Source organism: Rhinoraja longicauda, chromosome 22, assembly GCF_053455715.1.
Source record: "Rhinoraja longicauda isolate Sanriku21f chromosome 22, sRhiLon1.1, whole genome shotgun sequence".
Taxonomy (NCBI): Eukaryota; Metazoa; Chordata; class Chondrichthyes; order Rajiformes; family Arhynchobatidae; genus Rhinoraja; species Rhinoraja longicauda.
The window spans coordinates 18305752-18333445 of record NC_135974.1 but is presented as its reverse complement, the minus strand read 5'-3'; the positions used below and the strand labels follow the sequence as shown (position 1 = coordinate 18333445).

The 27694-nt window shown below is 46.1% G+C and overlaps 1 protein-coding gene across 3 annotated transcripts; it reads left to right on the top strand.

Annotated features, from left to right (window-relative positions):
- Window positions 1–540: 540 nt before the first annotated feature.
- LOC144604458 (neurocalcin-delta-like) lies at window positions 541–27486 on the top strand. 3 transcript variants are annotated; one of them, XM_078418902.1, is made up of 4 exons: window positions 541–816; window positions 21147–21534; window positions 22375–22480; window positions 23301–27486. In XM_078418902.1, exons 1-4 carry the CDS (start codon window positions 770–772, stop codon window positions 23396–23398), a joined length of 639 nt encoding a protein of 212 aa, XP_078275028.1. In that variant the 5' UTR covers window positions 541–769; the 3' UTR covers window positions 23399–27486. The 3 variants fall into 3 exon arrangements, with proteins under 3 accessions (XP_078275028.1, XP_078275030.1, XP_078275031.1); XM_078418904.1 differs by having other exon boundaries at window positions 544–718; XM_078418905.1 differs by lacking the exon at window positions 541–816 and adding an exon at window positions 7934–8225.
- The last annotated feature ends 208 nt before the right edge of the window (window positions 27487–27694 follow it).

Below are 27694 nucleotides of genomic sequence, written 5' to 3'. Positions count from 1 at the left end.
TGTTGGCGTGAGTGAGTGTGAGTGTGCCAGTGCCGCGGTGAGTGTGAGTGTGCCAGTGCTGCAGTGTGTCAGCATGAGCGAGTGTGTCAGCGTGAGTGTGAGTGTGAGTGCGCCAGTGCCACAGTGAGTGTAAGCCAGTGGATGTGCCAGTGCCATGGTGTGTCAGCATGAGCGAGTGTATCAGCATGAGCGAGTGTGTCAGCGTGAGTGAGTGTGAGTGTGAGTGTGAGTGTGCCAGTGCCACAGTGAGTGTAAGCCAGTGGATGTGCCAGTGCCGTGGTGTGTCAGCATGAGCGAGTGTATCAGCGTGAGTGAGTGTGAGTGTGCCAGTGCCGCGGTGAGTGTGTGTGTCAGTGCCGCAGTGTGTCAGCGTGAGCGAGTGTGTCAGCGTGAGTGAGTGTGAGTGTGCCAGTGCCGCGGTGAGTGTGAGTGTGTCAGTGCCGCAGTGTGTCAGCGTGAGCGAGTGTGTCAGCGTGAGTGAGTGTGCCAGTGCCGCAGTGAGTGTGAGTACGAGTGTGAGCCCGTTGCCCCCGCAGTCCCAGCTCAGTATTGCAGACCGCCGCAGACTTCCTCTTCCTCCGCCCGGCCGTAGGGGTTCGGTCGCCGCTGCAGCACCGGCTCCGGGACCGGGACCGGGACAGACAGACTCACTCAGACTCGGGCTGCGGGCTGCGGGCTGCGGGCATCCAGCGGCGGCTCCAGAGCCCAGCGCTCCTCGGTGAGTGTTTACCGGCTGGAACACCGCACAGAAGCTACCGGCGACCGTGCAATGCTCGAGTGTGCAAGCGGTGTGGGCTTCAGTGAATCAGATAGACAGTGAGTGTGAGAGGAAATCTGTGCAAGGAGGGGCAAGCGTGAGTGTGGTGCTGACGTGTAAGGAAATAGTCGTGAGAGACGCTCGTGTACAGTGTGAGCAGAAGCGAATATGTATTAAGCTGCAAGTGTTGGAAATCAGAAATGAATCAGAAAAATGTTGGAAACACTCAGTGGGTCAGGCAGCATCTGTGGAGAGAGATGCAGATCAAACCCTGCAGGACTCATAATGTGAAGGTTAAATCCCTCCCCCCACCCCAACCCCCCCACCCCCTCAGATGCTGTCTGACCTGCTGAGTATATACAGCATTTCTCCCTTTCATCAGAAAGTGTAAGTGTGCAAATGAGTGTGAATATTTCAGGTGAGCGTGGATTAATGTGAGACGGGATCACAACCAGTTAGAGGTTCTGGGTGTGAGAATTTGAGTGTAGATCCACGAGCCAAAGTCAAGTATGCAAAATCAGTGTGTTTAATCAAGTGCGCAAGGAGCAGAAAATTAGAGGAGTTTTATAGTCAAGTCGTTCGAGCAAATGAGTGAATAAATATAAAAATTAGCGTGACGCTGAAATCAGTGTGGAAGTATTGCGAGAGTGAGTGTGAAAGTGCATGAATCAGTCTGGTGTGTAAACGTGTACGGTGTTTTAAAGTCAATCTGTTAATCCGTAAAGGGGAAAAAAATCAATGATGATTTGATGGCAGAGCAGACAATGGGCTGAATGCCCAATTCTACTATGCCTTGTGGTCCAAGCTGCAGTCAGTGTTGATGGTCGCCTGGATTGGAGTGTACAGATTATAACAGAGGTTGGACAAAACTTGGATTATTTTCTCTGGGAATGTCAGAGGCTGAGGGTGCAGAAGGATTTAACAGGATGATGCCTGGATTAGAGGGCATTATCTTTAAGGAGAGGTTGGATAAACCTGGATTGTTTTCTCGGGAGCATTGGAGGTTGAGGGGAGACCTGATATAATTATACAAAATTATGAGAGGCATAGATAGGGTAGGTAGTCTTTTTATTCCGGGGTGGAAATAAGACCCTGAGACATTGGAGCAGAAAAGTCTACTCTGCCATTCAATCATGGCTGATCTAACTTTCCCTCTCAACTCCAATCTCCTGCCTTCGCCTCATAACCCCTGACAGCCTTACTAATCAAAAATCTGTCAATCTCTGCCTTAAAAATATCCATTGACTTGCCCTCCACAGCCTTCTGTGGCAATGAATTCCATAGATTCGCCACCCTCTGACTAAAGAAATTCCTCCTCATCTCCATTCTAAAGTTATGTCCTTTTATTCTGAGTCTGTGCCCTCTGGTCCTAGATTCAGCCACTGCTGGAAACAACCTTTCCACATCCACTCTATACAGGGCATTCACTATTCGGTAAATATCCCCCTCATCCTTTTAAACTCCAGCGAGTACAGGCCCAGAGCCTTCAAACACTCCTCGTTTGTCAACCCAATCAAGCCAAGAATCATTCTCATTTTCATAAACCTCCTCTGGACCATCTCCAATGCCAGCACATCATTGCACAGACATGGGGCTCAAAACTGCTTATAATATTCCAAATGTGGCCTGACCAGCACCTTATAAAGCCTCGGGACTCCATTCTTGCTTCAAATGTCAAATACTAGAGGACATAGCTTTAAAGTGAAAGGGGGAAAGTTTAAAGGATATTTGTGAGGCAGTTTTTTTTACACAGTGTGGTTAGTGCCAGCAGTACAATAGGTAAAGGGGATAGGTAATAGTGCAAAGGGGAAGATACAAAATTCAGAATGTACTTCTCAGCATTGTAGCGCATCAGTCTGCCGTTCAGAAAACATTTTGGTTTAAACCAGCATCTGCAGTTCCTTCCTGCATAAAATACTTGGCTTGTCCAATTTTCTTTCCAAGTTACGCAATCTCTCGTCTGTCCACATTAATCCATCTGCCACATCCTCACCATATCCCTCTGAAGTCTCTGCGTCCTCCTCTTACCTCACACTGATGCCAGGCTTTGTATCGTTAGGGACTTTGAATATTTAATATTTGATTCTCCTCATCTAAACCCATTGATATTGTGAATACATGGGGTCCCAATACTTTAGAGATATAGCCTGGAACTGGCACTTCGGGCGACCGAGTTCACACCAACCAGTGATCATCCCGCACACTAGCGCTATCATACACACGCAACAATTTCCAATTTATGGAAGCCAATTAACCTACAAGCCTCTATGCCTTTGGGATGTGGGAGGAAGCTAGAGCACCCGGAGAAAACCCACGCGGTCATAGGGAGAACGTACAAACTCTGTACAGATAGCACCCGGAGTCATTGTTGGACCCCAGGTCTCTGGCTCTGTAAGGCAGCACCTCTACCACTGCGCCACTGTGCCGCTCTACTGCTCTGATATTGACATCAAACATTGGAGTAGAATATTGATCCCTGTGGGACCCATCATCCCACCGTCCTCCAACCCAAAGATCACCCTTCATCCCCACCCCCTTCTTTTCTACCTCTTAACTGACCTTCAATTCACATCAGTGGATTACCTCTAATTTTCTTTAATACTCACGTGGGTCTTTGTTAGAAAAGAAATGATTATCTCTTTCTGGACAGAAGGTTTATCAGATTAAACTATTAATAGCTTATTCTAAGGGCTTCCTGAAGGTGCAAGTGCATCACATCCACTGGGTCTCCCTCATCTAGTCCCCTGTTCACACCAACCTGAATCTGTTGAGCTGCAGCTAGTAAGAATTTATGAAGAAGGGTCTCTATCCATATTCTCCAGAGATGCTGCCTGACCCGCTGAGTTACTCCAGCACTTTGTGTCTTCCTTAGTAAACCTGCATCTGCAGTTCCTTGTCTCTACACTGTGAGTGCTTGTCTCTACACTGTGTTCCTCGAGCACATGACAATTACACAAACTTGACCACAAAATCGCTTACACTTCTCTTCCATAAATCCACGTTGACATATTATTTTCCAAATGGCCTATTGTCACTTCCTTAGTGATACTGGTGATGCCATCCTTGTTGGTCTACCGCGCTCTGATTTTCTCTCTTCCTCTTTTTCTTTAATGCCTGTAGACGAGCTCCTACACAGCATCTTTCATGGTCTCCAAATCATCATAGGAGCAGAAAAAAGCAATTTGGCCCATCGAGCCTGCTCCGCCATTTGATCATGGCTAATCTATTTTTCCTCTCAAGCTCATTCTCCTACCTTCTCCACAAAACCTTTGACACCCTTACTACCATCCTACCAACAACTAGAGAGCAGTCCTGAGCTGCTATCTACCACATTGGAAACCCTCAGACTACCTTTAATCAGACGTTACTGGACTTTATCTTGGACATTATTCATGACCAAGATGCCCCATCTATGCTGATCCCATTTGCCCAGTCTTGGGCAGAGCTGTGATGCAACCCAACAGTATGCTTTCTATGGTGCACTTGTAGAAGTTTGTAAGAGTCACTGGAGACGTGCAGAATTTTGTCTGTCTCCTCAGGAAGTAGAGGCGTTGGTGTTCTTTCCTGGTCATCTCATCGATGCGGCAACAGAAACTCATGCAATCTCTGGTTTCCGCACTGGAGTCCCAAGAGTTCTGGCTCCAATTCTCCCTTCCCTTGGGGAACAGGAACCGTGCTCCCTGCCTATCACTCTGCTGTTAGTGGGAGCTTCTGGTCCAAACTGCCTGTTACATTCCCTGTGTCACAAGAGTGACCACACGTCAATGCACTTAGAACATAGAAAGGTACAGCACAGGAACAGGCCCTTCGGCCCACAATGTCTATGCCGAACAAGATGCCAAGATTAACAAATCTCATCTGCCTGCACATGATTCATATCCCTCCATTCCCTGCCTATCCATGTGCTTATCTAAATGCCATTAGCGATGAAATTTGGACAGTTACATGGATAGGAAATGTTAAGAGGGATATGGACCAAACATGGGTAAATGGGATCAGCGAAGATGGGGCATCATGGTCAGCATGGACAAGTTGGGCTGAAGAGTTTGTCTGTTTGCTGTATGACTCTATAACTCTCTGTAACTCTAACCTGGGCCAAAGAGCCTGTTGCTTGACTCTATAACTCAACTTTCACTCCCTAAAATGCTGACTATTTCAATAGCGCAGCACTCCTTCAGTCAGTGCAGATTTTGACATGTCTGGAGTGGGATTCGATCCTTTGGCCAACTAGTTTGGGGATAAGAGTTGCCAAAGTTGGGCCAAAGGGCCTGTTTCCGTGCTGTATGACACTTTGACACTAAATATTTCTGTACAACCTAACACTATGATGTGTGTAATGTGAATGCAAGATCATTCTATTTTTATTTAAATTATTTTATGTTTGACTTTAGACTTCAGAGATATAGTACATAAACAGGCCCTTTGGCCCACCGAGTCCGCACCAACCAGCGATAACCCCATACACTAAGTGATTAGTTGGAAGGCGTGTAGAAGAGATTCACCAGGATGTTACCTGGACTTGTGGGCTTGAGTTACAGGGAGAAGTTGGATAGGCTGGAACCTAATTCTTCGGAGCGTAGGAGGCTGAGGGGTGACATTATTGAGGTTTACAAGATCATGAGAGGCACAGATAATGCGAACGCTCACAGTGTTTTTCCTCGTGTAGAGGTTTCTAAAACTAGAGGGCATAGGTTTAAGGTGAGAGGGGAGAGATTTCAGAGGGATCTTAGGGGCAACTTTATAAACTCATAGGGTAGTCTGTATCTAGAATAAGCTGCCAGAGGCAGCAATAAATACAGATACAATTATGACTATTAAAAGACATTTGGACAGATATATGGATAGGATGGGTTCAGAGGGCTGTTGGCCAAATGCAGGCAAATCTGACTAGCCCGGTGATCAGCATAGATAAAGTGGGCTGAAGGGCCTGTTTCCGTGCTGTACAACTACATGACTCATGGCAATGTCGTCTTCAGCTCCTGTGTGTGAAAGTCAATGACAGGAGAGTGCAGATGGGGTGGGGGTTGGGGGTGAGAGTGGTCTGTTTAGTTACTGTTAGCAGGCAGCAGAGGGAAGGGGAGGGGAGGGGAGGGGACGGTGAGCTGGTGTGTGTGGTTGGTCAGGTGCTTTCTAAAATTGGCGTCCCAAGCTCACAGATGCAAGCAGCGTGAAACCACAAGAATTAGCAAACTCTTTAACACATCTCCACCTGCACCTGACCTCAGATGAGATGAAATCGCTGGTTCTGTTTTGAGTTGCAAGGCCAAAACTCTGGTTGAGCCATGGGTATTATGTCACATGCTGTTGCTCCTTTCCCACGTCGCTTCCACTGACTCACACGGCCAGGAAATTGTCCCTCCCTGCCACCGTCATCGCTGCTTACAGTGGGTGGGGAAAGAGTGGGGTTTTTTTTACCTTGGACCCCACCAGAGTGACACATTTTGCTGGGGTATGTTTATCAGAGCGAGGAGTGGGGGGGGGGTAGTCTAAGGCTTTCAAATGTTGAATTGGACGCTGTCAGAATGTACACAGGGCTGCACCGAAGCATTTCATGTTCATAAGTCATCGGAGCAGAATGAGGCCATCAAATCTATTCCTCCATTCAATTATGGCTGATATTATCTTTCCCTCTCAACCCTATTTTCATGCCTTCTCCCCATAACCCTTGGCACCCTTACTCATCAAAAATCTATCAATCTCTGCCTTAAAAATATCCATTGACGGCCTCCACAGCCACCTGTGCAATGAATTCAGCAGATTCAACACCCTTCTGACTAAAGAAATTCATCCTCTTCTCCTTTCTAAAGGTAGGTTCTTTTATTCTGAGGCCCAGTACAGGCCCAGTGCAGTCACACGTTAACCCCGTGCTCATCACAGGTCAACCCAATCATTCCTGGGATCATTCTCATCAATCTCCTCTGCACCCTCTCCAAAGCCAGCACATCCATCCTCAGATGTGGGGCGCAAAACTGTGGCTCGCAATACTCCAAATGCGATCTGAACAGTGCCTGGTAAAGCCTCAGCTTTACATCCCTGTTTTTATTCTCTATTCAATGAAATGGAGCCGTCAAATTGCACACAGCAAGCCCCCATGAACTCCAGTGAGATAATGGCTCAGCACTGGGGTGGCAGGGTGGCGCAACGATAGAGTTGCTTCCTTACAGCGCCAGAAACTCAGGTTCGATGCTGGCTGTATGGAGTTTGTCTGTTCTCCCCGTGGCCAGGTGGGTTTGCTCCAGTTGTTCTGGTTTCCTCCCACACTCCAAAGACCTACAGGTTTGTAGGCTAATTGGCTTGGTAACATTGTAAATTGCCCCTAGTGTGTAGGATAATGTTAGTGTACGGGTGATCGCTGGTCGGCACAGACTCAGTGGCCGGTTTCTGCGATGTATCTCTTAACTAAACTAAACTAAAACACTGGTTGAGATGCTGAGTCCGGGACATTGGAGGAACTTAGCTGTTCTATCACAACACTGTTTGTGAGATCTCGTCTACCCACTCCATAGGACTAATGGGGTCAATGTGTGATCAGACGTGACGGAATTGTTTGAGTGAAAGATGCAGCATGGAAACAGGCCCTTTGGCCCATCGAGTCCATGCCGACGATCGATCACCCGTTCACACGAGGCCTATGTTATCCAACTTTCTTATCCACTCCTTACGCACTAAGGGACAATTTACACAGGACCAATTAACCTACGAACCCGCACATCTTTGGAATGTGGAAGGAAACCAGAGCACCAGGAGGAAACCCACGCTGTCACAGGGAGAATGTACAAACTCCACACAGACAGCACCTGAGGTTTGGATCGAACAGGGGGTCTCTGGCGCAGTGAGGCAGCGGCTTTACCTGCTGCGCCACTTTGCCGCTCCTGTCCTTCTGGCCTGGGTTCTGCGCCCAAGTCTCTGGAGTGGGACTTGAACCCAGGGCTGTCTGAGGGAGAAGAGAGAGCACCCATTGAGTGCATGCTAGGTCGGGCTTGTATGCATGGCGTGACAGTCTTTGAACGAGTTACTATCAGTTCACCTTGTGGGTTTATGGACTCGAGCAGATTCTGCTGTGCAGCTGTGCCCTGCTTCCTGTTCACATCACAACGGGGCTCCACAAATAGAGGCGGATGTGGTCACACAGTCATGGCATCGAGCTTCTTGTGTTAGCTCACTGCGAGTCCCGGTGTTCTCTGGATGTAACAGACCTTGACAAAGTGCTGAAGACTCTCGTTGTACCGGCAAACAGCCGACAAGCAGTGTCGCTCTTTCCTTGCTGTTGCTTTGCCAGTGTGAGTGCTCTGCACAGAAACAAGCCAGTGCCTCACACTGTGGGAGAGACTAGTCGTGCTGGGAATCACCAGGGCAATTCAACACTCCGTCTGAAATCAAGGACCAAATATCAGTGAGAACTACTCGTGCAGACGGTGCAGAATACAGACGGTGCAGGAAAGCAAGCTGCAAAGTGTCTAGACTGGAGGTAACGTACCATTTGGGCATCTAACCACCACACGCTCTTTGCAAATGCTTTGCAAAGGCAGGACCTTTGTAGGTGATGGTGTAGACACAAGGAACTGCAGATGCTGGTTTGCAAAAAGAGACATCGAGTGCTGGAGTACCTCAGCGGGTCAGGCAGTATCTCTAGAGGACATGGATAGGTCTGAAGAAGGGTCCCGATCCGAATCGTCACCTATCCATATATTCCAGAGATGCTGCCTGACCCTCTGAGTTACTCCAGTACTTTGCGTATTTTTGTGTATTTAACCAGCATTTGCAGTTCTTTGTTTCTACGTAGAAGAATACAGTATAGAACTGTACAGTACAACACCTTGTGCCTTTTTTTGGTAAGCCAGAGTGAAGATAGTTGACAGAGGGACTCTGGGGGTGATGGGGAGATACCTTTAATGCTGCCAGTGTTGTTTTGTACAACCTGTTTTTCTGAAAAGGCAGACATGGCTTAAACAGGAGCTTTCAAAGTAACTGGATAAATAGAGGAAAGAGTAAAAGGGTCTCAGTGGGGGACTAATTGGCACCACTCCTTCCCACACATCATTTTAGGCAATGTGCAATCCCTAGAACATAAGTCTGAAGACAAGAGCAAGACTGCCTTACCAAAGGGACATGAGGGAATGGTGGATTCTGTTTCTGATCTTATAGAGGTGTACAAAATCATGAGAGGAAGAAATAGATCGGATCGGATATATGCACAGTATCTTTTGCCCAGAGAAGAAAATCGAGAAGCAGATGACATAGGTTTACGGTGAAGGGGGTGAAAGATTAAATATGAACTTGAGGGGTAACTGAGAACCAGAGGACATATGTTTATGGTGAGGGAGGAAAGATTAAATAGGAACCTGGGGGATACCTTTTTTTTTTACACAAAGGGTGGTGGATATATGGAATGAGCTGCCAGAGGAGCTATTTGAGCCAGGTAGATTTCTTAATCGCAACATTTAAGAAATATTTAGCAGATACATTGGATAGGATAGGTTTAGGGATATGGGCCAAGCGCGGGCAGGTGGGACAAGTGTAGATATAGACAATAGACAATAGGTGCAGGAGTAGGCCATTCGGCCCTTTGAGCCAGCACCACCATTCAATGTGATCATGGCTGATCATCCACAATCAGTACCCCGTACCTGCCTTCTCCCCATATCCCTTGACTCTGCTAACTTTCAGAACTCTATCTAACTCTCTCTTGAAAGCATCCAGAGAATTGGCCTCCACTGCCTTTTGAGGCAGAGAATTTCACAGATTCACAACTCTCTGGGTGAAAAAGGTCTTCTTCATCTTCATTCTAAATGGCCTACCCCTTATCCTTAAGCTGTGGCTCCTGGTTCTGGACTCCCCCAACATCGGGAACATGTTTCCTGCCTCTAGCGTGTCCAATCCCTTAATAATCTTATGTTTCAATAAGATCCCCTCTCATCCTTCAAAATTCCAGTGTATACAAGCCCAGTTGCTCCATTCTTTCAACATATGACAGTCCCGCCATCCCAGGAAATAACCTTGTGAACCTACGCGGCACTCCCTCAATAGCAAGAATGTCTTTCCTCAAATTTGGAGACCAAAACTGCACACACCTGCATGCTTGCTTTCAGTGACTGAGAACGACACCCAGATCTCGTTGTACTTCCCCTTTTCCTAACTTGACACCATTCAGATAATAATCTGTCTTCCTATTCTTACCACCAAAGTGGATAACCTCACATTTATCCACATTAAACTGCATCTGCCAGGCATCTGCCCGCTCACCCAACCTGTCCAAGTCACCCTGCATCCTCATAGCATCCTTCTCACAGTTTACACTGCCACCCAGCTTTGCGTTATCTGCAAATTTGCTATTGTTACTTTTAATCCCTTCATCTAAGTCATTAATGTATACTGTAAATAGCTGCGGTCCCAGCACCGAGCTTTGCAGTACCCCACTAGTTACTGCCTGCCATTCTGAAAGGGACTCTTTAATCCCTACTCTTTGTTTCCTATCTGCCAACAATTTTCTATCCATGTCAGTACCCTACCCCCAATACCATGTGCTCTAATTTTGCCCACTAATCTCCTGTGTGGGACCTTATCAAAGGCTTTCCGAAAGTCCAGGTACACTACATCCACTGGCTCTCCTTTGTCCATTCTCCTAGTTACATCCTCAAAATATTCCAGAAGATTAGTCAAGCGTAATTTCCCTTCGTAAATCCATGCTGACTCAGACTGATCCAGTTACTGCGATCCAAATGTGCTGCTATTTCATCTTTTATAATTGACTGCAGCATCTTCCCAACCACCGATGTCAGGCTAACTGGTCTATAATTCCCCGTTTTCTCTCTCCCTCCTTTCTTAAAAAGTGGGAGAACATTAGCTACCCTCCAATCCACAGGAACTGATCCTGAATGTATAGAACATTGGAAAATGATCACCAATGCGTCCACAATTTCTAGAGCCACTTCCTTAAGTACCCTGGGATGCAGACCATCAGGCCCTGGGGATTTATCAGCCTTCAGTCCCATCAGTCTACCCAACACCATTTCCTGCCTAATGTGAATTTCCTTCAGTTCCTCCATTACCCTAGGTCCTCTGGCCACTAGTACATCTGGGAGATTGTGTCTTCCTTAGTGAAGACAGATCCAAAGTACCTGTTGAACTCATCTGCCATTTCCTTGTTCTCCATAATAAATTCACCTGTTTCTGTCTTCAAGGGACCCACATTTATCTTAACTAATTTTTTCCTCTTCACATACCTAAAGAAGCTTTCACTATCCTCCTTTATACTCTTGACTAGCTTACCTTCGTACCTCATCTTTTCTCCCTGTATTGCCTTTTTAGTTATCTTCTGTTGCTCTCTGGCTTCCTGCTCATCTTTGCTATGCTATACGTCTTCTCTTTTATTTTTATACTGTCCTTGACTTCCCTTGTCAGCCATGGTCACCTCTTACTCCCCTTAGAATCTTTCTTCCTCTTTGGAACGAACTGATCCTGCACCTTCTGTATTATTCCCAGAAATACCTGCCATTGTTGTTCCACCGTCATCCCTGCTAGGGATATGGGCCAAATGCAGGCAAATGGGTCTAGCTGAGATTGGGCACCTTGGTCTGCATTATCAAGTTCAGAAGTCGAGTGTTTAATTATCATATGTACTGCATCTGAACAATTAAATTCTTACTCGCAGCAGTGTAACAGGCTAGTAAACACAGTACCCATAGATAACATGTAATAAACATAAAAAATTAATTAAACTAATAAACCCCCAAAAATAGTGCAAAATAGCCCGAAGATCTTAGTTCAACCAAAGATAGTCCATAGTTTAGTTGGTGTTGTGTAGTGTTGAGTAGTGTTGGGTAGGCTCCCAAGAGCCTGATGGTAGTTGGGAAGAAGCTGTTATTGAACCTGGTGGTCATGGTTTTCAGACTCCTGTACCTTCTTCCCAATGGCAGGAATGAAATGAGGGTGTACCCAGGATGTAGGTCTTTGATGATGCTGGCTGCCTTTTTGAGGCAGCACCTCCTGTAGATCCCATTGATGGTGGGGAGGACAGTACCCATGATGGGCCGGACAGTTTCTACCACTATTGGTCATTTACTCCCTTCTTGGGCATTTGAGTTGCTGAACCAGGCAATACATTCTCTATTGTTCATCTGTAGTTGGGCAGAAGGAACTGTTTCTGTGCTCTATAATTATGTGTAGGCATTAACAATCTTAGTTTCGAGATGCAGTGTGGAAACAGGCCTTTTGGCTCGCCGAGTCAGCGCTGACCAGCGATCACCTCTACACTAAGTCTACACACAAGGGACAATTTACAGAAGCCAATTTACAGAAACCTACACAACCAGAGCATCCGTACAAAACCCATGCAGTCACAGGGAGAACGTTCAAACTCCGTACAGAGAGCACCTGTAGTCAGGATCGAACGCTGGTCTCTCCCGCTGCGTCATTGTGCCACCCAGTTGGCCGGCGTTTATTGCTCTGTCACAATGTAAATGCTGAGATAGACACAAAGTGCTGGAGTAACTCAACAGGACAGGCAGCATTCCTGAAGGACCTCGATAGGTGGCATTTCAGGTCAGAATCCTTCTTCAGACTTCAAGGGTTCCGATCCTAAATGTTGCCTATCCACGTACTCCAGAGATGCTGCCTGACCCGCTGAGTTACTTTGACAATTTGTGTTTTTCTTTGGTATAAACCAGCATCTGCACTTCCTTGCTATTGGAAAATGCTGAGAGCCCTGATTCAGCAACCTTTGGACGTTGATGAGTAAACAGCTGGTCTGGCTGCACAAGTACACTGGCTGTCTCTTCAGTGTGACAAAAAAGATCAAGATCAATCACTTGAGAGTCAGACAATGGCCCAAGCTGCAGAAGGAAACCAGGTTTCCCTTCCTCATGGATATGACGCAGCCATGAGCTGTGAACAACGATCGGACGCCCTCCTTGTCACAGCACTGGGGGTGGGGAGAGTGTCACGTAATTATACCGGATGGACCCACATAGATACATGTGTAGGGAGAAACTGCAGATGCTGGTTTATACGGAAGGTAGACACAAAGTGCTGGAGTAACTCAGTTTGTCAGGCAGCATCTGTGGAGAAAAAGGATGGGTAACATTTTGGGTCGGAACCTTACTTTAGAATGAAGAAGGGTTCCGACCCGAAACATCACCAATCCTTTTTCTCCAGAAATGCGGTCTGACCCACTGAGTTACTACAGCATTTTGTTTCTATCTTCCTTATAAATATATGTTAATATGAAGCTGGGACATCTGATGGTTCATAACAATACTGACCGTATCCGAGTTATGAACACCTAAATTATGGACACCCACCCACTCATGCTGACAAGCTCCCATGAGTTTGTCATTCAACCGTCTGACTTACATAGACACAAGGAACTGCAGTTGCTGGTTTATCAAAAAGAGGACACAAAGTGCTGGATTAACTCAGCAGGTCAGGCAGCATCTCTAAAGGACATGGATAGGTGATGTTTTGGTTTGAGACCTTTCTTCTGACTGATTGCAGTTGGGAGAGAAAGCTGGAAGAGAGGTGGAGGGCAGGACAAAGCCTGGCAAGTGATAGGTGGATACAGGTGAGGCAGGGGGGCATCCAGGTCGGGTGTAGGGAAGAGAGGGGAGGAAAAGTGGAGAATTCAAAGTTCACACAATTGTTCTTTAACAAGATTATTTATATATTTTTTATAACAATACAGACCATGCTTGGGTTACAAACACCTAACTTATGGACATCCCCACATACAGAGCAGCTTCCATTATATTAAATTGAAAGTCCAACTTGCGTGCTTATGTTCACACCTACGAACACAAGAAATAATATTCTCCCCCCTCTTCACATTTAGTTATTGGCCTTTCGTAACAGCCTTGTTTAGTTTAGTTTTGTTTACTGTCACGTGCACCGGAGGTACAGTGAAAAGCTTTTTTTGTTGCGTGCATTCCAGTAAGGCAATGGCATTGAGTGCGTGCTGGACCCAGCACGGTTAGGTCTGCTGCTGAAAAAGTTCTTTGTGTTTGGATCAGGTTCTTTATTAGTGAATGTACTGATGAGTCCACGCCAATCATCAATCACCTCGTACACTAGTTCTATCTTACACAATAGGGACAATTTACAGAAGCCAGTTAATCTACAAACCTGCACACCTTTGGAGTGTGGGAGGGAACCGGAGCACCCGGAGAAAACCCACACAGTCACAGGGAGAACGTACAAACACCATATGGACCGCGCACATAGTCCGGATCGAACCCGGGTCTCTGGTGCTGCAAGGGAGGAACTGCACCACTGCGCTACTGTGCCGCCCTGGTTGGTTGGTCCCTGGAGGTGGAGTGAATGGGGAGTGGTGATGCACTACAATGCTGAAAACTATATACCTGTACCTTCCCCTTTGCTCTACCTATTGTACTTGAGTTTGACGGTTGTAATATCAGATAGCATACAAAACAAAGCTTTTCACTGCAGATCGGTTAATGTGATAATACTAAACCTAGACCTAAAAAGGACTCGCTTCCCCTCCCCCCCTCTCCTGTGCCCCACCTGGATTGACGCCTATTTTCCCCCTCCCCTTCCACTTACATTCTTTACTCTAGATTCACAATTTGCAACTCTTCAATCCTATTGTCTTGCACCTACATTTTCATGGCCAATTGCCATCTGCCGATCAACATCCCCCCTCATCTGTATCAACCTATTACCTGCCATACATTATCCTGCCCCTCCTCTCTTACAATTCTCTTCACCCCCCACCAATTAGTCTGAAGAAGGGTCCCAACCCGAAATGTCACCTATCCATGATTTAAACTTTAGAGTTTAGAGATACAGCATGGAAAAAGGCCCTACAGCCCATCGAGTCCACGCCAACCAGTGACCAGCAACCCATACATGAGCACTATCCGACACACTAGAGACAATGAACAAGGTACAGAAGCCAATTAACGTGCAAACTTGCACGTCTTTGGAGTGTGGGAGAAAACTGGAGCACCTGGAGAAAACGCATGTGGTCAGAGAATGTACAAAGTCCGTACAGACAGCGTCTGCAGTTAGGATCGACCCTGGGTCTCTGGCGCAGTAAGGCAGCAACTCTACACTGTGCCACCATGCCGCCCTGTGCCCCAGTGCTTTCCAGAGATGCTGCCTGACCCGCTGAGTTGCTTCAGTGCTTTGTCTTTTGTTTCTTTTTTTTGTAAACCAGCATCTGCAGTTCTTTGTTTTTACCTAAAAGGGGCGTGTTCCACAGGTGGAGTAATTGGGATCAGTGCCAGAGGAGCACTGATTGGGGAGTGGAGCCACCTTGCCAGTCTGTTCCTGGTAAAAACAGGAAGGTCACAAGCTACTTAGCGATGTATATCTTCACTTCACCCTTAGACTTTACTATAGAGATACAGCGCACAAACAGACCCTTCGACTAACTGAGTCCATGCCGATCAGTGTAGGAAAATAACTGCAGATGCTGGTACAAATCGAAGGTATCACAAAATGCTGGAGTAACTCAGCAGGTCAGGCAGCATCTAGGAGAGAGGGAATGGGTGACGTTTCGGGTCGAGACCCTTCTTCAGTCAGTCTGACTTAACTTAACATAATTTACAGACACATTACACTGATGGGTGATCAGATAAAAATCTCAAACTCAAGTCCCCACTTGCATCCTGGGTCTCTGTTCTGGGGGTACCCCCTGGTGTAGGTCTGGGTGCGTCAAGGCTAGGGTAGTCTGTGATTGCAGCTGAATGCGCAGAGAAGCTACTAGATCTTGCAGGCTGCAAGGCAGTGTAGGCCTGCTGTGATGGTGTTGACGTACGTAGCCTGCCGCTGCTGTATCTGTGAGTAATATGGCATCACTGGTGGTGGCATCAGTGGTGGCCCCATCAGTGACTGTGGCTGCACACAGATACATATCAATGTTAAGTGAAAGGCAAATAAATCAAAGCTTTTAACAAGCTGTGTGTGACAAAGAATTTCAAGTCCAATACACAAAAAAGTATTATAAAATTAGATACCTGGTGAACCTGCTGATGTGGTGGTCCCATCAGTGGCATCTGTTGTGTCATCCCATCAGTCCCATCTGTGCCTGTCCCATCTGTTGCTGCCCGATGTGTCCCATCTGCTGCAGAGTCTGCAACACACATGAATTCATGAATTCAGGGCGGCACGGTAGCGCAGCGGTAGAGTTGCTGCTTTACAGCGAATGCAGCGCCGGAGACTCAGGTTCGATCCTGACTATGGGTGCTGCACTGTAAGGAGTTTGTACGTTCTCCCCGTGACCTGCGTGGGTTTTCTCCGAGATCTTCGGTTTCCTCCCACACTCCAAAGACGTACAGGTATGTAGGTTAATTGGCTGGGTAAATGTAAAAATTGTCCCTAGTGGGTGTAGAATGGTGTTAATGTACGGGGATCGCTGGGCGGCACGGACTTGGAGGGCCGAAAAGGCCTGTTTCCGGCTGTATATATATGATATGATATGATAATATTTCATACAAAAATATAAATTTTAAGGTCAAATATTAAAATCAAATGTCCCCAAAATTCCACAAAAATCACAAAATATTTACCGCCTGGGAGAAGTTATGGGCCATCGTCATGGCAGCCATGATGTAGTTGAGCTATACGTTCTCTGGAATCTTGAGCAGTTCATTCCTTTAGAATCCCAGGAAAGTGTCAACAACCCTCTCATGTGGTGACTGGGGCTGTGTCATGGCCTGTCTGGCTTCCCTGGCCTCTGTTGCCTATTGCATGAGCTGCAAATAAATGGGTAAGTAAATTTACAGGTAAGTACATTTGGAAAAAAAAAAGAAGATGGATGGATGAGAAGAGAACTCTGTCAAAATTTTCCCCAAAAGTACTTCCCACCTTGATCAGCTCCTGCTGACTTGCCTCTCTCTCCTCTACCTGATTTGCTCATGGTGGAGCCTGCAGTGGAGCTGGCAGTGGTCCTGTTCCTCTTGCTGTGCTGCTGACTGGTGGAGAGGGTGGATCCAGAGGTTCCTTCAAGTGGATCAAACTCCTCCTCACTGGACATACTGGGCAGTGGCTTCTTCTTGTCAAACTGGAAGAAAATAAATGTGTTTTTACAAACTTTCAAGACCATCAGGACATGGCAAGCAAGATGACAATCAAATTATCAATTTCACAATAACTATTTTGTAATAATTACCTTCTTGGTGCTCCGTCAAGTCTCAACTCGCACTATATGTAAAGTGATAAAGCCCCATTTGTCGAGGATCCACTGCTGCCTCTGGGTCAATGTTTTGCCACCAGACCCTGACTTATTCACAATCTGAGACAGCTTGCCATATCTTGTCCTCTAGATTTTAAACCACATACAGAGTTGGTCAATGGTAAAAAATAAAGGTAAATAAAGTCCAGTGTGAATTACCTGCCTGCAAGAGAATGGAGATAGCAGCTGCCACACAACATGAAGTTGGTACTTACAGGTGCAGTCAGGGAACTCCTTGGCCTTGGTGTCAAGTAGTTTGTTCTTCTCGGCCTTGTTCCTGTACTGGTGGTGGTTCTTATCATACAACTGTGGGTATGTTTGATATCAATCACCAGCTCACCTTCCTGTTCCCCGCTGAACTCGTAAGGAACCACCTTGGGTCTTCTTACAATTGAGGCCTGGGGGGTGGTGGGGACAAGGGCCACCTCCCTGGTCTCCTCCTGGACCTCCTCCTCCTGGGTCCCCTCAGTCTCCACCTGCCTGGTGGGTGGGTATGGGGGTCGGACTCTGCTCTTGGGCTGCACCTTCTCCGTGGAGCCATGTTGCACTACTCAGTCCACAAGAAAAAAACGCACAATGTCCACACACTATAGTGACATGACCATGGGCGTTCCCCACAGAAGCACCACTGACGTAGCCTGGCGTAGCTAGTCGCATCAAATGTCGCTGATGGTAGCCAGCTGTCGTAGGTTGTCGCCAGTATGGTCGTAGCTTGTCATCGGTATGGTTGTAGATTCACGCACCATCTTCTCGGCCTTGTTCCTGTACTGATGGTGGTTCTTATCATACAACTGTGGGTATGTTTGATATCAATCGCCAGCTCACCTTCCTGTTCTCCGCTGAACTCGTAAGGAACCACCTTGGGTCTTCTTACAATTAGATTCAAACCCACTGTCGCCGAAATTTTTTCAACATTCTGAAAATTCAAAGGCGACCAGAAAGACACTACGACTCTTTGGAGACTACTCACAACCTTACAGGCGACACCCCGGCAACCATGTGGTGATAACCTAGTCGCATGTAGTCGCCTCAAAAATTGCCTAAGTGGGACAGGTGTTTAAAGCAGCAGCTCTACCAGCTGCGCCACTGTGCTACCCACTTCTTGGTTGGTAATCAGATGCAGCCCTGATATTATCAGTTACTTTTATTCCATATCTCAATGGCCCCCAGATATCCTCTGGCGATTTGGGTGGGGCACCAATTCAGATCTATATTGATTCAGTGACGTGCAATCTTAGCTCAAAAGAAGTGGAGCTAGAGAAATATTTACTTTTTCACTAGTGTTCTCCTTGACCAGGGTCAGGTACTAGCTGAATATATTGTTCCTCTCGACGGATTTTCACGTGCACCTCCTTTAACCTCATCTATAGCACCAGGTGTTCCCAATGTGGCCTCCTGTACACAAGCGTAGACTCAGCGATCATTTGGGAGAACAGTTATCGGGGGGATTTATATCCAGACAAGTAGGGGGGGGGGGGGTAATGCATTTTGGGATATCATTTTCTGTTAGGACATACAAAGGCAATGTCAGGGACCAGTGGAGCATTGATATTCAGAAAGACCATAGGAAGCAAATCTATAGCTCATCAACAGTGGCAATGGGGTGGAGAAAAAGGCATTTGGTATGCTTGCCCTCAAAGGCTAAGACATTGAATATAAGAGGTGTATGACTCGATGAGTCATAGAGTCATGACTCATGTGACTCAGAAGAGCTGTGACATTATAATGCAGCTATATAAAACATTTGTTAGACTACCACGGTGCATCCATAGAGGCAGAATTAGTACTGGTATTGATATTTGTTTATTATTGTCACGTGTACTGTGATACAATGAAACGCTTTGTACGCATGTCATCCAGTCAAATCATACCATACATACATACATCAAACCATACAGGTCATACAAAGAGAAAAATACCAGCGTTGAAAAGATGGTGGTACAGCATTACAGCTACAGAGAAAGTGTAAGGTCTGCATTGAGGTAGGTTGGGAGATCAGAACTACACCCTTAGATTATGGGAGGAGCGTTGAGAAGTTTGATAATAGCAGGGAAGAAGGCGTTTCTGAATCTAGTGGAATGTGCTTCCAAGCTTTGCTATCTTCTGCTGAACAAGAGAGGGGAGAAGAGAGAATGACTGGGATGTGAGTGCTAAAAACAAGGAACTGCAGATGCTAGTTTATACCAAAGATAAACACAAAATGCTGGAGTAACTTAGCGAGTCAGGCAGCATCTCTGCAGAACATGGATACCGCGTTTCGGGTGGGAACCCTACTTCGGGGATGCGAGTGGACCTTGATGATGTTGGCTACTTGCCCGAAACAGCGTGAAATGTAGATGGAATCAAAGGGGAAGAAGTTTGTTAGTGTGATGGACAGGGGTACGCCCACAACTCTGCAATTTCTTGCTGCTTTAGCTGTTCCAAATCGTTCTGTGATGCATCCCGACAGGATGCTTTCAATGGTGCATCTGCAGAAGAGTCACCACTGGAGGCATGCCGAATATAAATAAGTTGCTTTCTTGACTGTTGCTTCAATGTGGTAGTCATGTTTCCCATAAAATGGTGAAGGGTTATGATAGATCAATCAGTGGTTCTTTATTAGAGTGGTTCTTTATTATCACAAATACCAAGGTAGTGTGAAATTCTTTTTGTTTTAGTTTAGTTTAGAGGTACAGGCCCTTCGGCCCACTGAGTCTGCGCTGAATAGCCATCCCTGTACATTAGCATTATCCTACACATTAGGAACAATTTTACAATTTTTACCAAAGCCAATTAACGTACAAACCTGTACATCTTTGGTGGGTGGGAGGAAACTGGAGCATCTGGAGAAAACCTACACGACCACAGCGGGAACGTACAAACTTCGTAGCCAACACCCGTAGTCGGTATCGAACCTGGGTCTCTACTGCTGTAAGACAGCAACTCTACCGTTACAGCATTGTGCTGCCCCAAATGCAGTTTTTGTGTATTCAATTCAGTAAAATTATTACCATACATAAGCACAATCTCAGAATAAGTACGGAATGTATAGAAACAGCCCACTGAGTCCATATGCAACAGTTGCCAGGTTTTGGTACCATTTTCAAAGTCCCAGCTATAGCTGGCCGTAAAGGCCTGTTGCAGCCGTCGCCTCCACCTGGATCATCCAACGAACTGACATCCCTCTCCTTGCCAGACCGCCTTCAGCCTTTGTGCCCCAGGAGTGCCTCGCACAGCCGACCTTGAGGGCACAGAAGGTAAGACCCCTGTACCTCTTACCAGCCCGTTGTTCAAGCACCTGCCGTCGCTGACTCCATCCTGCCTCCTCTCCGGTACTCTCGTCCTCGGGGGTCGAACAGGGGCCAGGCTCGATGGCTTCCGTCTCCAGGTGGGTTCCCGGTTCTGCGGCGGGCGAGCCAGGCCTGCCGGCACGGTGTGGCAACGCCCCACAGACTGTGCCGCACATGGCCCGTTGTGATGTAACGAGTCAGTGCAATGGTAAGGGAGAGTCGCTCTGTAAGGCCACTCTGTCCATTTGCCTGGATATGTTCTGCCCCCACCTCTCTTCCACATTTCTCCCCCCTATTGCGATCAGTCTGAAGAAGGGTTCTGAACCAAAATGTCACCTATCCCTATTCTCCAGAGATCTCCTGACCCGCTGAGTCTAGCACTTTGGGTCTTTTTGTGTAAACCAGTATTTGCAGTTCCTTGCATTTCTTTTACTGTATTCCCTTTATCATAAATTTATCCTTCCATACATAGACAGAGAGACCAGACCTGTGGACAATATGTCAGAGAAGGAACTGGAGATGCTGGTTTAAACCGAAGATAGACACAAAAAGCTGGAGTAGCTCAGCGGGACAGGCAGCATCTCTGGAGAGAAGGAATGGGTGACATTTTGGGTCGAGACCCTTCTTCAGACGAAGGGTCTCGACCCGAAACGTCACCCATTCCTTCACTCCAGAGATGCGGCCTGTCCCGCTGAGTTACTCCAGCATTTTGTGTCTATCTCCGACAATATGTCAGGCAATGGTCTCACCAGAATGTGTGGCATTGGAGTGAGCTGTCTCTATTTTTGGTTTCAAACCATCTTGCATGATGGTCAATGCACTTTCTCACAGAACGTGGAACAGTGCCGCACAGGAACGGTCCCCTCAGCCAACAATGTACGCGCTGAGTACAACTCTAATTATTTCCCTCTCCCTTTCTGTCGGGCTGCAGGGCAGCAAGGATGGGGAAACAGAACAGCAAGCTGCGTCCTGAGGTAATGCAGGATTTACGGGAGAACACGGAATTCACGGAGAACGAGATTCAGGAATGGTACAAGGGCTTTGTGAAGGATTGCCCCAGTGGCTACCTGACAATAGACGAGTTCAAGAAACTCTATGGCAATTTCTTCCCTTACGGTGATGCCTCCAAGTTTGCAGAGCATGTATTCCGTACCTTCGATGCAAATGGAGATGGCACGATAGACTTCCGTGAGTTCATCATCGCTCTGAGCGTCACCTCCCGAGGAGGCTTGGAGCAAAAGCTGAAGTGGGCTTTTAACATGTATGACGTTGATGGGAATGGCTACATCAGCAAGCCGGAGATGTTGGAGATTGTCCAGGTAGGCAACTTCACGCCAAATTCCCCAAAACATTTGCATTGGCAGATTGTTTTTTTTTCCCTGCACTGTTTCTTTTCGGAATTGTTTGGATCAGTTCCCAGTTTTCCCTTAATTTAAAGTAAGACACAAAGTGCAGGAGTAACTCAGCACGCCAGACAGCATCTCTGTAAACCAGCATTTGCAGTTCCTTGTTATTACAATTTTTGAGCTGTTATTGTCGAGAGTTGGGATAGTTTAGTCTAGTTTAGTTTGGACATTGAGTGTGGAAACAGGCCCTTCAGCCCACCGAGTCCATGCTGACCAGCAACCACCTGTACACTAGCACTATCTTACACACTCGGGACAATTATTTTACGGAAGCCAATTAACCTACAAACCTGCACATCTTTGGAGCGTGGGAAGAAACCGGAGCACCCAGAGAAAACCCACGTGGTCAAAGGGAGAACGTGCAAACTGTACAGACAGTACCCCAAGTCAGGATCGAACCCAGGTCTCTAGCGCTGTAAGGCAGCAACTCTACTACTGCGCCACTGTGCCGCTCCACCTGATAGGATCATAACAAAATTGCTGCGGGTAGTTTGGGTGGGAACCGGGTAGTACACTGTCTCATCGATCAGACCTGCCTCTGTAGCATGGTGACCATCAATAATGAGAGGGTAGACACTAAATGCTGGAGTAACTCGGCGGGACAGGCTGCATCTCTGGAGAGAAAATGGCACCCATTCCTTCTCTCCGGGGATGCTGCCTGTCCTGCTGAGTTACTTCAACATTCAATGCCTACCTTTGATTTAAACCAGCATCTGCAGTTCTTTCATAAGAGTCTGCCTTCCCCATACACAGGCGATCTACAAGATGGTGTCATCAGTGATGAAGCTGTCTGAAGATGAAGCTACGCCCGAGAAAAGAACAGAAAAAATCTTCCGACAGATGGACACCAATGCAGATGGTAAGTGGCAGTAAAGCTGACCCTTGGTTGGCATTGGCAGAGACTGATACAGAAAGAGGGCAGTCGATTCAGAGTTTTAGTGCCAGCTGTTGAAGAGAGACCTCCAATTAGTCATTAAGTTGGAACGGGTGCAGAAGAGATTCACTGGGATGTTGCCTGGACTTGGGGGCTTCAGTTATAGATGGAGGGAGGTTGGATAGGCTGGGACTTTTATTTTGAAGGAGTGTAGGAGGCTGACGGGTAACCTTAGTGAGGTGTACAAGATCACGAGGGGCTTATTGTCATAGAGTCATGCAGCATGGAAACAAGCCCTTTGTCCATGCCAACCAAGATGCCCCAAGACTCTCTTGCCCAGAGATGGGGAATCGAGAGAACCAGAGGTCATAGGTTTAAGGTGAAGGGTGACAGATTTAATTGGAATCTAAGGGGTAACTTTTTCATACATACGGTGGTGGATGTATGTAACGAGCTGCTAGAGGAGGTAGTTGAGGCAGGACTATCTCAAAATTTAAGAAACAATTAGACAGGTACGTGGTTAGGACAGGTTTAGAGGGATATGGACCAAACACAGGCAGGTGGGACTATTGTAGGTGGAACATGTTATGTTGGTCAGTGTGGGCTAGTAGGGCCAAAGGGCTTGTTTCCTTGCTGTGTGATATAGATTAAAGCTGAGAGGGAAGAATTGTAAAACCAGAGGTAGGTGGAAGGAGACTGGGGGAAATGGATGCAAGTCCAGGTGGGGCACGGGTTAGAGCAGGGGTGGGGGGGAGAAGGAAAAATATCCTGGAAATTCTTACCTGGCTACTGTTGGTCTCACCAGGAAGACTATCTCTGGAAGAGTTCATCAACGGAGCAAGGAAGGATCCATCCATCGTCCGCCTCTTGCAATGTGACCCCAGCACTGCAGGGCAGTTCTGAAACGTTGCCCACGGGACAAGTGCTGTTGCTCTGTGCCATTCCTGCCTGCACCGACCCCGAGTGGTCAATCAATGGAAAAGCTCAGGCAAACGGAAACCCCAGTCTATATTAAAACTGAGCATCCGCCAACCTTCCAATGAAGATATTGCATGCAGCAACAGATTTGCATCTTATAGTATAATAAATACATAAATGTGCCAAGATAAGGGGAATTCTGCTGACCAGCTAAAAGAAAATGCTGCCTCATCTTTACTTATGTCCACTTCTGTTGTGGATATAGCTTTTTGTGGTCCAATATTTTTTTGATTTTAATTTAATAGTACAGAGTTTTAGTTTATACCTGACATAAGGAAAAATGAGGACCAAAGTCTGATGGGTTAATGTTTACACTATAGTACTAACAACTTGAGTTGGTTGCCTGGCACATCCATGACTCTCCGAATTATTTTGTACGCAATCATCCATTTCTATACCCCTAGTCTGAAGTTTGGCAAGCCCACCAGTGGATGACTGTGGATCTCACCCATTTGATGAAAAAAATGTCATCACAGTTTTCAAAGCATTACAGAGATGGTGAGAAAATACTTCTTCAAGATGAGGGGGCAGAAATAAGACCAGCCATTTCAATAGTGAAGAAATTCTTCCATGCAAAGAGAGTGGGGGAAATTTGGAACACACTTCTACAAACAGCAATTGATGCCAAGTCAATTGTTAATTTTAAATTAGAGATAAACAAAATAGAGGTGTTAAAGAACATAGGAAACAGTAGATTTATATAAATATCACAGATTAGCCATCAGGTTGCAGAACAATCTTGAGCCATTGAATGGCCTCCACTGCTCCTGTCTTCCTTTCTCCTGTCTTCCTTTCTCCTGTCCAACTTATGCTTACAATGTCAGACCCCCCCCCCCCCCACCGGAAACTCTAGAGAAACATGATGAATCCCTATCATATCCCTTGCTATTAGCCATTTATCCCAGAAATCTGTTCCCTAAAATCATTCAATCCTCTTAGAAATGTCAACATTTACCAATAAGCTATATACAGCCATTGGCCAAAATATCTGGCAACACCATGAGAGCAATGCTGACCGCTTCTTGTAGCTTACTCTTTCTGTAATGCTCGCCTTTGTTGCTTTAATTAGCCTTGTCCTTAATATCCAAATTTGAAGTGTAGTCCATTATGCTTTTCCATATGTGAAATATTCCGCTTTGTGTTAGGATTTTATCTGCAGTCTGTATTAAGGATAGGGACATTACAGATGTGGGTTTGTACATGTTTGAGAAATAACTGTGGTCTTAAAATGATCAAAGATACTCCTGCAAACATCTTTACCACATCGAGATGTCCCAGAACATGGGGCGCTAGAATTCTCCAGCAAAGTTAAGGTGCATTCTCAACCTCTATCTCTGTCATTGGTCATTAACCAATATCTGTTGTGTCTGAATAAAAAGTTTAATAGTTGCAGTAATGACAACAAATTTTCTCATCAAATCCTCCAGTGTTCTTTCACACCAATGCAGGAGGTTACAAAGGGAATCCAATTGTGAAATGCAGCCTCTTCCAGTCAGTTCAATTCACAACATGTAAGTGCCATACACCATCAGCCCTTTAAGCTGTGGGAATCACCAGTCCCAGTTCCTGTTGGTCAGATTGTTGGGCGTAGTCGACACTGACTCGCCTTTATCCTGTGCACAGTCCCTGAGACTGACATTATTCTTGCATCATTGTCAAGCTGAAATAAAATCTGGTTGCAGTAACGTTTAGGGTTTTTCCAACTCTGGTTGGATGAGTTTTTGGAGGTACCTTCACTTGACTTCATGCCTGCCACTGCCTCAAGCCCATTGCCTAGGAATCAATCAACTGCTGGAAATTTGAAACAAAAACAGAAAATGCTGGAATTGACAGGTCAGGCAACATCTTCGGAAAGGGAAACAGTTAACATTTCAAGTCAAGGGACTCTTTGTTAGAACTGTCCTGGTTTTTGGATGCCTGTCACACTATGGCCAATCTGAAATGAAGTCCCCCTCCCCTCTCCCCTTTGCCCCCTTCCTCCACCCTCATTGTTTTACCAGTTCTCCACATTGTTTCCCTCTTGAGATCATACCTTCCCGAGCCAACGATGGACCTACCAGGGCATCGCACTGCCTGGGGTCATTTGTGTCTGGCCTTGATTGGTCCAGGTCTTTCTTCGTTTCCAGCTCTTCAGCCCCTCACCCCCCCCCCCCCCCCCCCCAACTTTCAGTCTGAAGAAGGATCTCGACCCGAAACATCACCGATCCTTTTTCTCCAGAGATGCTACCTGACCTGCTGAGCTACTCTTGCACTTTGTGCCTGTCTTTGGTATAAACCAGCATCTGTAGTTCCTTGTTTCTACTGAAATGAAGCAAACTAGTTGCACAGTTGGACAATTCCTGGCTCTCAGTCAAGAAGTCAAGTGTTTTAGCAACGTAAACCAAAGTCAAAGATTTTTTTAAGTACTTTGAATGCCCCACTGATTACTCTCTGGTGATTTCTGCTTCAGCAGGGACCTGGAGATTAAATGTAAACTCTGAAGATTCGAGTACAATCCTGGAGATTTGGCAAACTGATCAAACTCTATCTGCAAGTAGTTGTTTTTAAATGTTTCTTCAGTGGCCTTAATTTAAAAAATTAAATATTTTACTGATTCTGCCTTGGAATAAATTACGGACTAATGTTTAGTGTATTTCTGTGCAAAACAGATGTGAGGATCTTCAAACGAAACAAAAAGATACCAGATGCACGTAATCAAACAAAACTGGTTGACAGAGACCCTTAGCATGTTGGGCAGCATCTGTAGAAGACTCTTCCTCACAACATCAGATCCAAAATCTGTTCCTTAAAGCACATCAAGTCCCAAGAAGGGTCCCAACCCAAAACATCGTCATTCCATTTCCCTCCACAAACCCACTGAGTTCCACCAGCACTTTGTGTTTTGCACAAGATTCCAGCATCTGCAGTTCATTGTGTCTCCAGTAACTTTTAAACTTAAAGTTAATAGATTTTTGTTAATGAAAGGGAAGTGGACCAAAGACAGAAGCTTCGAATTAGGGCAGAGTGCTAAAATGATCTCAGTGGAAGAGACTGAAAGGACCCTTCCTGTTGACCCTGTCAGTGAAGCAAAAAAAAGAGGTTGTGCCAAATGTAAGACGATGTTTTAATTTGTTACACACCATCTAGCCATACATAACATTGTGGCTGCACAGTGGCGCAGTTGGTAGAGCCGCTGCCTCACAGCGCCAGAGACTCGGGTTCGATCCTGACCTCAGATGCTGTTTGTGTGGAGTTTGCACGTTCTCCCTGTGACCTCATGAGATTCCGCCGGTTTCCTCCCACATCCCAAAATCGTGCAGGTTTGTAGCTTAATCGGTAGGTCTCTGCAAATTGCCCCTGATGTCTAGTAAGTGGATGAGAAAGTGGGATAACATAGAACTAGTGTGAACGGATGACCGATGGTCGGTGTGGACCTGGTGGGCCGAAGGGCCTGTTTCCATGCTGTATCTTTGACCAAATCTAAATGAACCCACGTTGTCATAGAGTACCCAATCTAGCCAACCCAGTACTGACAGTATAGATGGTCTTGATCATCTTTAACACAGTCCTAATAGAATATACCAACCAGAACTGATCCAGTGGTTCTGTGCTTATTTTGTTCAACTAACTTTCCTGAGAATATGATGCTACTACAATAACTCCACTGAAGAATTTGTTTCGTCTTTCCGATTTATTTCCAATTAAACCTCAGGTATATGAAGAGAAAAGTACTGATCACTTGCTTGGGTCTCGACCCGAAACGTCACCCATTCTTTCTCTCCCGAGATGCTGCCTGACCTGCTGATGAGTTACTCCAGCATTTTGTGAATAAATACCTTCGGCTTGCTTCAGGTTTATCAGTACTTATTAACTTGTAAATTGCATTTTGTTTCTGTACGTGTGAGAGCTGTGTGTCGATTTCTTCACTCTCAGGCTGGTTCCAAGCTGACAGGAGTCAGGGTCTCCCTGAAGGTCCAAAAGGGAACATTCATGTTTACATTTGCCTTCACCTGAGTAAAAATTAAAGCAGTACAAATCACCTAATCAGTTGCAACTTTGTTTTTTTACAAAGCGCCATATGGTATCTTCAAGACATTTTGGGGATGTAAGTGTGACTGTAAAGTCTGGTGTTTATTGTCCAAATCTTGTTGCACTGGGTCAGATGAATTGTCTTGTTCTGATGAATATTTCATTATTATGTGAAATAACAACCTTTTCCTCGAACGTCATGAATTCACAGAT

Excerpts from the sequence above, each read along its gene's own strand:
- LOC144604458 (XM_078418902.1), top strand. The coding sequence starts at position 770 with ATGCTCGAGTGTGCAAGCGGTGTGGGCTTCAGTGAATCAGATAGACA. Across the intron at positions 21,535-22,374 it reads AGATGTTGGAGATTGTCCAG|GCGATCTACAAGATGGTGTC; the intron begins GTAGGCAACTTC and ends CCCCATACACAG. Across the intron at positions 22,481-23,300 it reads GATGGACACCAATGCAGATG|GAAGACTATCTCTGGAAGAG; the intron begins GTAAGTGGCAGT and ends TGGTCTCACCAG.